Source organism: Ictalurus punctatus, unplaced genomic scaffold, assembly GCF_001660625.3.
Source record: "Ictalurus punctatus breed USDA103 unplaced genomic scaffold, Coco_2.0 Super-Scaffold_100071, whole genome shotgun sequence".
Taxonomy (NCBI): domain Eukaryota; kingdom Metazoa; phylum Chordata; class Actinopteri; order Siluriformes; family Ictaluridae; genus Ictalurus; species Ictalurus punctatus.
This window is the reverse complement of record NW_026521092.1, coordinates 120001-131938: the sequence shown is the minus strand read 5'-3', so window position 1 is coordinate 131938 and position 11938 is coordinate 120001. Positions and strand designations below refer to the sequence as shown.

Below are 11938 nucleotides of genomic sequence, written 5' to 3'. Positions count from 1 at the left end.
TAATTGCATACCAGTTAAATTACTTCATTTAACCACTCGAGCTCGTTACTTCAACCTTTTAGAAATAGACAATAAAAGGCAAATAAATGTAATTTTTTCTATTAAACCTACATCGCGTTACAATTTCACACAAATCTGATCACGTGATTGAGAAGTCGCTAAAGTCTAATTCCGTCTCATTGTTGAGCCTATTTGAACTTGTTTGTTTTTAACAGTGCAGCAAGAATAGCAACAACAACAACAAAAAATCTTTAAATAGTGAACAAAATTAGAGGCTGGAAGCTCGGACAGGGGAAAGAGAAGGCATTGGACAGTAATTAGACCATGTATTGTCACTATTTGCTCAAAGGAAACCCGCTGAATGTTCATCAGATGAGTGATGAGTGGTCACGTGATAAAAACTTTGTTTTTATTTTCTCAGGGTCATCATGATTTTTAAAGCAGCAAACAAACAAAGAAAAAAACCTATTAAAGCAGCAGTACACTTAATGTTAAGGTGCAGTAACATTGTGTTCCCACCAAAGGCCTCAGTACTATACTGTACTGTGCAGGACATTATACACTACACGCTAAAGATGTTCTTTGGTTGTCTCCCTGGTGGAACTCTACAACAAAGCATTTCCTGTCAGAATGGGTTCCAAGTAGAACCTGTTTTTTTTTTTTTTTTTTTTAGAAGAAAATACCCGTTATTATCCAACAAACCCTTAAAGAACCCTTTGACTGTGTGTATTAACAGGTGCTGTACAAATTTTACATTACTGCTCATTATTTTCTTGAAGTCCATGAAGTGACCCCACCCCTTTCTGAAACATAGGGCAGTTCCATCTGGTCCCACTTTCCAATACATATAGTACATTTACATGGACAACAATAATCCGATATTAACCCGATTAAGACGATACTCTGATTAAGAAACTAGCATGTAAACAGAAATTTTTGATGACCTTAATCTGATTAAAGTCATACTCGAAGTAAACACAAATGGAATTAAGACGTGTGGAGTATTCCTGTTTTAGTCGTGTGAGAGTTTTCACCACATTGTGCGACAGGACACGATCACACACGGCAGTGCTCAACCGTTTTACGGCGAACAAGAGAGCACGGCTGCGTCCCAAACCGCATACTTACCTGCTGTATAGTAGGAGATGTACATGTATTTCAGCTACTATATACAGTAGTAGGTAAGTATGCAGTTTGGGACGCAGCCCATGGCTTCAAGCAGTCGTCTATTTGCACGTACAGCACAACTAATAATTAACTGCACTTGAAACTTTCGGAAAATTATACATAAAAACACCCAAAACTGTATACGGTCCCATAACGAAGACGAACTGTATGTTGATGCGTGAAATTCTGGAGGGACGTCGGACGGCGTGGCGCGGTGACGTAATGACGTGTGCTGTTAATCCATCTATGTTCTATAACACGTAACACGGGAACATGAAAGGAGTATTCTAAACGCGACTCACGTAAACACTTAATCAGAATACTGTCTTACTCAGAATAAGGTCAATAATTAGATTACTGCTGTCCGTGTAAATATAGTAATAGAGTGAGTCCATGTGGTGGTCCCACCCCTTTTTGCTACCTCGTGCAGGTCTGTCTGGTGGTGCCAGCCCTTTCTGCAACACATTGCTTGTCTGCATATTGGCCCCATCCCTTTCTGCTACATAGAGTGGGTGTGTCTTGTAGCCCCACCCCTTTATGCTAAATAGAGCAAGTCTGTCTTTCTGCTACATAGAGAAGGTTTATCTGGTGGCTTGACCTCTTTCAATAGAAAGAACACTGAGCTAGTTTGCCTGGTAGATCCGCCTTTTCCCACTAGATAGAGCAGGTCCATTCGGTGGCTCCGCCCCTTTCTGCTACAACTAAATTCTATATTTTTATGGCACTATTTCTTTAAACTCTACGAGGTTAAATGAAAAAGAATAGCATTTATTTATTGCTGAATTAAAGGCATAATCCATAAAGTTAATTCAACAACGTCAGTCTCACATTTTTATCTTCCCTGAAAATGTGAGACTCCAGTTTGCAGATGCCTGGTACGTGTGTGTGTGTGTGTGTGTGTGTGTGTGTGTGTAAGGGTATTGTGTAACCATGCGCCTACACACACTCTAAACATAGCTGTAAGGACTGACCCACACACTCTCTCGCTTCTCCTGAACATCACACGTTGCTCAGACGCTTCAGATCTGACGAGTGGGAGCGGTGAAGAGAAAGCAACAAAAACCCAAACCTCAGATGCATAACTGCAAAAAATAATAATAATAAACTGAGGATTCTGTGAAAGGAGGCGGAGTTCACTTTTCAGCATCAGTAATGGAAAACACTCACACTAAGAACAGCAAGATTTTCAGAAAAAAAAGAGATTCATAAGGAGTTTCTGAATGTTTAAGATTATTTTTAGTGTTAGAATGAAAGGTCAGTGGTTCCGGAAATCCTCAGCAGTCTAGTGATCGTACACCCACTAGCCCCGCCCCCTTTCTATCCTTGCTGAAGTGCATCCATACATCCGACCCCCAACACTTCACATTAAACATGACGGCTTCTCCCTCACTGCCACTTCTGACTATTAACTGCCTTTTTAATGAATAAGTACATAAATAACACATATGAAGATGATATGACACTCTGAAAGAAAGAAAAAAGGAAAGAAAGAAAGAAGAAATGAGGAAAGAAAGAAATATGTGATTATCGAGACAGAAGACAAAAAGAGAAGAAAAAGTGCAGAAAATCAACAACAGAAGGAAACAAGCCTCTCTCTGTGTCTCTCTCTGTCTCTCTCGCTCTCTCCCTCTCGCCCTCTCTGTGTCTTAGTAAACTGTGTTACAGCTCCTCCTTCAGGTGAACAGATGAAACTGCGTCTGCGTTCGCTTTGTCTACATTTTTAAACTTTCAAAAATAATTTAGAATTATTACAAAAACAAAACAAAACCAACAAATAAAGAACATACAATCATGAGTAAGGAAAGGGGAAAAAAGAAAACGCATTAGAATAAAATAAATCTGTGGATATGTAAACATGTTACAGAAAAAAAAAAAGAAAAGAAAAAAAAATGGGAGCACTTGATGTGATTACCAGTGATGTCAGTTGGATAACGACCGAATGAACACATGACTGACTGGTGAAGGAGAGAAAGAAAGAAAAGGGAGAATAAGGGGAATCTAGAAATAGAAAGAAGGAAAGAAAGTCAGTCAATCAAGAGTGATATGAACATAAATTTGTGTTAAATCTCAATCTCTCTCTCTCTCTCTCTCTCTCTCACACACACACACACACACACACACACACACACACACACACACACACACAATTATTTTACATAATATGTTAAATAGCTGATCTTTAAACATTGTGCATTATTTATTAACACTGGGAGGAACACCATACACTGGCTCCCTCCCCCAACACACACACACACACACACACACACACACACACACACACACACACACACACACACACACACACACACACACACACACACACACACACACGCACACAAACAATCCCCTTCCTAATTAGCCACACCATCAAACAAAGAGGAAGTGACCCACTGGTGTGTTTTCAAAATCTGTTTCTCTCCACACACTCAGAGGACATGACTACAATGTTGTTGTTGTTGTTGTTTTTTATCCAAATATTGTAGCTAAATTATTAAGGATTATGGGCTTAAAAATATAAACTAATATTTATTAAAGGTTAAAAAAAAAGAGATTTTTTTCACTTATGTGAAATAATGTCCAATTTTAAAAAAATCTCATTTTTTCAGCAGCATTTTAATAAAAATACACGAGATTTCAAGAAAAAAGTCACAACTTTATTCTCAAAATCTTGTATCTGTATTATTTAAGGATTGGCCCTAAAACATTGAGTATAAACATTATCTTGAAACAATTAGTTTTATTATATTCACACATACATGTATTTATGTTAATTAGTTAAATGTATTAAATTTATATTATCATGGTTGCTTTTTTAAATAGAACATGAAGATTTTTTTTTCTGTACACAAATGTTATTGTTTAGCATTTTCCCCTTTAAATTGTGTTTTATTGCTACGCTAAAATGAGCTTAGAATTTAATTAATTAATTAGGCCTATACTTTAATATAACACTAAAGTTAGTGTTAAATTTTAAACGAATGAAATTCCTAATGCGTTACATCAAGTTTCCCTTCAGTAACAACATTTACTCCATCACTTAAGGGTAAAAAAGGGTTATTTGTTTCTGAGATCCCGATTTTTAAGATCTAATTGATTCATTTTAATGGGTTTTAGATTGGCCCTGAGATTCAAAGCTTGATATCATAATCAGATCAATATATTCTTCAGTTTATTTGATTGGTTTTTAAATCATGAGCTGTATAGTTTCACTAAATTAAATAACTGAAATATTAATATTTATGCTAGCATTATACTGTATATCTGCATTATAAATCAACATTAGGTTCAAGCATAAATGTTTGTCAAATCATTCTAACTTTTTACTTTTTATGCTAGTGCAGTGCTCTTTCTAATGTGAGCTGTGCAGGTCTAATTGCACTAAAATGTATTTACAATAACTTAATGGAAGTGTGAGTTATTTATTATTAAACAAATACATGTGGGTAAAAATAAACAAGTAAATAAAAGATGTTTAGAATGAGCAAAATGAGCATCATGTTTTTATTTTTAATGAGAAAATTTCAGTTACACCGTATAAAGTTCCCTTAATTTAATTGAGTGCACCCATGTTTGTATAAATTTCAGCAATAAATATACACAATTATTTACAGTAGATTGAAGTTTTCAATTTGATATGCACATTACAGTAAGGTTATTCTGATTTACTGAGGAATTTATTTTTAATAAAATAACAGAGAAAATATGTAGTGATAAATGAAGTCATAAAGGGTCCGCTGATTTAAAGAAAAAAAAACAGACGTACATTTAGTAAACTGTGATGAGTAAATCAGATTGAAGAATTGAGGTAATATTACTATTAATATTAGTGATTAAGTCAGGGCATGTCAGGGGCAGAGCTGCGTGCAGTGTAGCAGTGGTTCTGATTGGTTCCCACGCAGGCTGCATAGGCCATAGCATGAGCGATGTAGCTCTGCTCATTAACACCCTGGAACAGATGAGCCATGGGGCCTCGAGCCAACAGGGCCACATCCTCGCCACCGTGAGTTTCCGTGTCGAGAGGAACCGCCGCCTGCTGCACGTAGTCCCTACTCCCTGAGACACAGACAGAGACACAGACACAGACAGAGATACAGACAGAGACACAGACAGAGACACAGACAGAGACAGAGACACAGACAGAGACACAGACAGAGACAGAGACACAGACACAGACAGAGATACAGACAGAGACACAGACAGAGATACAGAGACACAGACAGAGATACAGACACAGACAGAGATACAGACAGAGACACAGACAGAGATACAGACAGGGACAGAGACACAGACAGAGATACAGACACAGACAGAGATACAGACACAGACAGAGACAGAGACAGAGACAGAGACACAGACAGAGATACAGACAGAGACACAGACAGAGATACAGACACAGACAGAGACACAGACAGAGACAGAGATACAGACAGAGATACAGACAGAGACAGAGACACAGACAGAGATAGAGATACAGACAGAGACACAGACAGAGATACAGACACAGACAGAGACACAGACAGAGATACAGACACAGACAGAGACACAGACAGAGATACAGACAGAGACACAGACAGAGACACAGACAGAGACACAGACACAGACAGAGACACAGACAGAGACACAGACAGAGATACACACACAGACAGAGACACGGACAGAGACACGGACAGAGACACGGACAGAGACAGAGACACAGACACTTATTAGCATGTTGTGGTGTTATTACTGCGTTGTTACTGTGTTAGAGAGTCGGATTTCTAAAGGGGTTCTACGTGAAACCGTTGATGAAAGGAATACACTTTATTGTTGGTTTGTTGATAAAAACGTTTAAGGGTTTTCCCAGAGTAACTGTCATATCACAACAAACCAGTGACTACATTTCCCATCTGCACTGCGGCCTACAAACATGGCCGCCACGGACCACAATTCCCAGAACACTCACCTTCATTCTATTCACGCACAACTGCATCCAATTCACATTCACGACCACAACCACAGGTTAAAAGGACCTTCTATGCATTCACTCTTGGTGAAGTATACGCTCAGTTGCTTTCTGTCTCTGGCATTACCGAGACTTGTTACCGTGTTTGTTTATCCTGGTTTTGACCTTGCTGACCTTGTTTATGACCTTGTCTCTTTGCCCTGCCGAGTTTGGACTGTATGCCTGATCGATTGACCCTTGCTTTCCTATGTACCTTGAATTCTCCCTGATCCTTTGAACTTATTGGATTAAACTCATGAACCTGCACTTCAGTCTCAGCCTCCGATACGTGACAGTAACGAGGAGGAGATCTGAGGAAACCTCAAGGAGGCTGGAGTGATGATTGATACTATAGGAAAGTAATGAACAGCAGCACGTTAGTGTTTTATTCCTCTTACACCACAGCAATTTATCAACAATGACATATTTCTTTCTAATTATATAACATGTTGTACTTTTTATCTGTGTATATTTACATCGAATGCTGAAACTTGTTGGTTCCTGTTCTCACGTACTTTATAACAGCGATAAACTTTTCTCTTTCCTCACCAGCCTCTCTGTTTCTCTCTCTCTTAAAGTTAATAAGACACAAAAACCAACTGATGAACAGCAGAGAAGTGTAAACTCCTCTGGCCCGAAGATGACGGAAAACGTAAGGTTACGGCTTTACCTCTGACTGTTATAAAGTGCTGATACTGGAGACTCCTTCCATAAATGTTAAGCTGACTTATCTAGACAGTTAGGTAGTGTGTGTGTGTGTTTGTGTTTGTGTGTGTGTCCCTCACTGGTGTCCACTTTGCGGATGTCAAGTCGTTTGTTGTTGAGGATTTTGTGTCCAGGTCCGTTTCCATACATCAGTGTGGTAAAGGGGAGCATGTCCGTCCCGTAGACAGGAGATTTACCTTAGACATGGACACACATGGGGGGTTTTATTTCCTTTGTCTTCAGCCAGATGTCCTTTAATTTATAAACTTATCATCAGTTCCTGTATCACGTTGGTCCTCTCAAACATCTCAAATCTGCACACACTTACCTAGAATGCTGTTGCCTCTGAAGGGATACCCGTTAAACGAGAGCGAGTGGGAGTGGTCAGCAGTGACAACGGTCAGTGTCTCTTCCTCATTGGTCAGGTCCAGCGCCCGGGCAACAGCATTGTCAAGGGCGACAGTTTCATGCAGTGCCATCGAGGCACGGCTAGCATGGTGTCCTTGATCGATACGTCCCCCTGCAGCCACAAAACACCGATTACTGATCCGGTTCTCTCCGGTGAGTGTGTTGAATAGGAAATAAAACCCTCAGTGTCATGCTGTTCTAGGAAAATAATCACTGATGCGGTGGTGTGATGAAGCTGAGTCACTGCTCTCACCCTGAAGTGGATTATTCTCCTATAACAGCACATCCCAAAGAGTTTTATTTCTCTTATACCACAGCAGTTTACCAAAGATTACAGTGTTTCATTTATTACAGAATGACACCTCACACTTTTTATCCATTTGTAACTACAAACATCATTCTGTTTTATGTTCAAGAAACAACTTAGTTCCTGTTCTCAGTTACATTATAGCAGCTATAACCTCATCAGTCATTTCCTCAAAAGTGCTGACACTTTACTGCCTCTTCATAATTTTACATGATTTACATTATACTTCTTATATTTAATATCATATTATGTACTTGAGCTTTTATGGCACTTAATAAGGATATAACAAATAACTACAACAATACACAAGATGTATGACGATATTGTCGGGGTTGTAATTTTATAGTAAAAATAGTCTTTTGTATTGCTGTTTTTTTTTTTCCATTAAACTATTATCTGCACTCGCATCCGCGTTCGCCTCCAGTTTCAGGACCGATTTATAGATTTGCTGACAAACTGCCAGACAAACAGTAGTGTTGCATTTTTTAAAACAAATAAATAAATAATTAAATAAATATGAATTTGATCATTATTTTATTTAATGTAAAAAAATATATATATTGAACAGTTTATTTTCTACCGAAATGTTTCCTGATTTAAACTGTTGCCATATTGATGATCTTCATTAGTTTATCGATGGATCGAGTTGATTGGCTGGTAGTTTGGTTGTTTGGTGGAAGTTTACCCTCCACTAGCAGAAAGAATCCTCTCGGGTTCTTCTGTAGGATGCGGATGGCTTTCTCAGTCGTCTCCATGATGGAGGGATCTGTGAGCGGGTCCCTTTCCACCTCGAACCTCAGATCACCGGGTTCAAACAGGGCTACAGAGAAACCGAATAAATAATTATTTCCTATGATCACTTACGTTACAGCAGCAAGAAACAATCATTCATCACCAAAACTGAGAAACCGCAAAGTGTAAACTCCTCCGTCCTGAAGATGTCGGAAAACTTAAAGTTACTGCTTTACCTCTGACTGTTACACAGCCCTGACACTGGAGACTCCTTCCATAAATGATACATAAACATCTCCTTACAAGAGGAAAACTTCACCATATCGACGATTACACACTTTTGAAACTCTGTTTATTATTGGTGGAGCGTCTGCCATACAAGTCCCTGTGAATGAGCTGTGATGACGGAAACCTGTGATCTCCTTCTGACCAATCAGAATCCTCCTCACTGTTTATTATATTAATAGTAATTGATTACATCACACTCACCCATCAGGTAGTCCGTGGATTCTGGGTCCACCGCATCAAACTCTGTCTTATTCCACACATAGCGAGCTACCTACGGACCACACGGACAAAGAAGCTTCTTCAGTTCTGCACTCGAGCTACGAGGGTAATGTAGTTACGGATAGCAGTTTAACATCATCAGATAACACTGTTTTTACGCCAGTGGTTTCATAAAACAGCAGAACAAGTCTGTATTAAAAATAATCTTATTCAGTCCTAGTGTACAAGCTCCACCTTCAATCTTTAGGCCACACCCCCTACCTCTTTCTGTCTCTCTTTCTGTTTCTTTGTCTGCCTCTTTATCCTATTCTGTCTCTCTTTCTTGCTATCTTTCCATCTCTGGCGCTCTCTTTTATGAATCCATCCTTTACCTCCCTCTGTCACTCTCTCTGTCTGTCTCTCTATCCTGTCTCTATCTACACTATCTCTGTGTGTCTTTGTCTCTCTTACTGTCTGTCTGCCTCTCTTTCACATCCTATCTCTATCTCTTTCTCGCTTTGTTTCTCTCTTACTCACTCTCTCTCTCTCTCTACCTCTTTCTCTCTGTCTACCTTTCCCTCTTTCATGTTGATCCACTCGTTTATGAGGTTGCGTCCGTCCTCTCTCGTGCCAGCTGAGTTCAGGTCTGTGGGGTACTCAGGGTCCATCGTGCCTTTAGGGGTCATGTACTTACGGCCACCGCCAATAATCACCTACACACACACACACACACATTTATACATTTACATTCAACACACACATTTAGACAAGTATGCCTAACACATACACAAAACCTATACTTAATATAATTTTTGTTTACACACACACACACACACACACACACACACACACACACACACACACACACACACACACACACACACACACACACACACACACACACACACACACACACACACACACACACACTCACATCGATGTCCGTGTTGGAGATGAGCTGGGAGGCGATGTCGGTGCAGCCGTCTCTCTTGGCCGCAGCGGGCATGTCAGCGTCACTGTACCACTTCCTGCTGGCGCTGTGCGCATAAGAGGCCGCTGGAGTGGCGTGTTGTACACGTGTCGTCGTTACTATGCCAACTGACTTCCCTACACACACACACACCAAAACACATTAGCATTATCACACACAGAATGTCAAAACATTTCTTTACACAGTTTTTACGGAGTCATTGGTTTGTTGTGATATGACATCAGGCCATTGTGTCTGCAGAGTTCCACGTCTTTCCGTGACATTATCCCTGAATTTCTGGGGTGCACGGTGGCTTAGTGATTAACACGTTCGCCTCACACCTCCAGGGTCTGGGGTTCAATTCCCACTGGGGTCGTGTGTGTGGAGTTTGCATGTTCTCCCCGTGCTGCGGAGGTTTCCTCCCCCAGTCCAAAGACATGCATGGTAGTCTGATTAGCATGTCTAAAGTGTCCATAGTGTATGAATGGGTGTGTGATTGTCACCCTGTCCAGGGTGCACCTTGCCTTGTGCCCCATGCTCCCTGGGATAGTGTGTGTTTTTTGGACTTCCTGAAACGCTTCCCAATAAAATAGCACAGTTTATTCTTAACCCAGCCAAAAGACAGATCAGAACCTGAACCATCAGGAGCTGCAGTATCAGAACCCTCTAACCACCACACCGCAGAAGGAACAGGTACATGTGCGTAATGCTAATAAGAGGAAACCTGGACCTGACGCTGATACGAGGAAACGTTAGATGTGGGTTAGTGTCAGTGTACCTTCTGAACCTTCTGCTTCTAATCTGTATTTTGGCAGGTTTAAGAATAAAAGGTGGTGCTGTAGCAGTATGAAGGTGTGACGGAGGCGGTGGTGTGTACAGAATGCGTGTCTCAGTGTGGGTAGGACCCGACCAGGACGAGGGTAGATATGAGAGTCCCACACTTCACATGCTGAGAGGAGGAAAAGGGTGATGAGTTGATTAAAACTGAACTCTAATGACTGTCTTTTTAAGACCCTTCTGTAGTGCACACTCGATTTCTACACTCTCTGTCCAGTGTTATACTACCGTGCTAACTAGCTAGAGTGCAACTAGCTCGTTTGCTAACATGCTAAGCTTTAAGATAGGTACAAAAACAAATTCATTTTGTCTTGCTAATCAGCTTGCTAATCACACACACACACACATACACACACACACACACACATGGTGTTACGGTGAGGTTAGCAGGTCAGGAGTGTGTAATAGGTATTATGGGTGAGAATCTGGAGGGATCTTACAGTTCGCTTTGATTCACAGTAGCACTAAAATATTTATTCCTAAATTCACTTCTGTGTTTATAAATGATCATTTTATTCAGGATGATAATTCAGTTTTAAGATAATTACCATAATAACAAAACATAGGATTATAATTGAAATTAATATATTTCTATTCATATGTCTATAGGAAACAAATTTCACCATTCAACAGCTATTCAAGTGAGACAGACAGGCAGACAGACAGATGGAGAGATAGACAGGGAGACAGAGAGAAAGTAAGATGGACAGAAAGACAAAAAGAACAGTGAGACAGACAGACACAGAGGCCTACAGAAAAACAAACATTGAGACAGTGGCTGGGGCAGACAGACAGACAAAGAGTGAGACAGAAATACAGCAAGTGAGACGGTGAGTGAGACAGATGGCCTTATGGAAAGACAAAAAGACAGCCAGGTGGATGGAGAGTGAGAGAGTGACTGTGAGGGAGACAGAGAGTGAGACATACAAAGAGAGAGATAGTAAGACAGACAGACAGGCAGATTGATGGATAGAGAAACAGAGACTGACAGATGGAGAAACAGACGTGGAGAGAGAGAGACAGGCAGACAGACAGGCAAAGAAAAAGAGTGAGACAGACAGACAGATAGAGAGAGAAAATTTGTTACCTATAGACTGACAGATGGAGAAAGCGACATGGACAGTGAGAGAGACAGACAGACTAGAGAGACAGGTGGGCGTATACCTGCATCTTTAGCCCATTTGAGGATGGACGTGACCTCATTTCCTGTCTGTGTGCGACACACACCGTTCCGTGCAGCAGCGTTCAGACCCACAATGTTCAGATTTGTCTTCACACCACACAGATAGGCCGTCGCTGTTGCTCCACTGTCCGGGATCTGAAAATCTACTGTGTACACCTACAC

The 11938-nt window shown here is 40.4% G+C and overlaps 1 protein-coding gene across 1 annotated transcript in view; it reads right to left on the bottom strand.

Moving 5' to 3' along the window:
- Nucleotides 1-4631: 4631 nt before the first annotated feature.
- The window catches only part of alp3 (alkaline phosphatase 3), a 9061-nt gene continuing 1754 nt past the window's right edge, over nucleotides 4632-11938 (bottom strand). Inside the window, exons 4-11 of the mRNA XM_017490422.3 lie at nucleotides 11758-11932; nucleotides 9721-9893; nucleotides 9359-9499; nucleotides 8790-8859; nucleotides 8254-8388; nucleotides 7182-7373; nucleotides 6934-7050; nucleotides 4632-5220 (exon numbers count right to left, since the gene is read on the bottom strand). Coding sequence (XP_017345911.1) covers nucleotides 5003-5220; nucleotides 6934-7050; nucleotides 7182-7373; nucleotides 8254-8388; nucleotides 8790-8859; nucleotides 9359-9499; nucleotides 9721-9893; nucleotides 11758-11932 — 1221 coding nt within the window. The 3' untranslated portion in view covers nucleotides 4632-5002. The remainder of the gene's footprint in view (nucleotides 5221-6933; nucleotides 7051-7181; nucleotides 7374-8253; nucleotides 8389-8789; nucleotides 8860-9358; nucleotides 9500-9720; nucleotides 9894-11757; nucleotides 11933-11938) is intronic.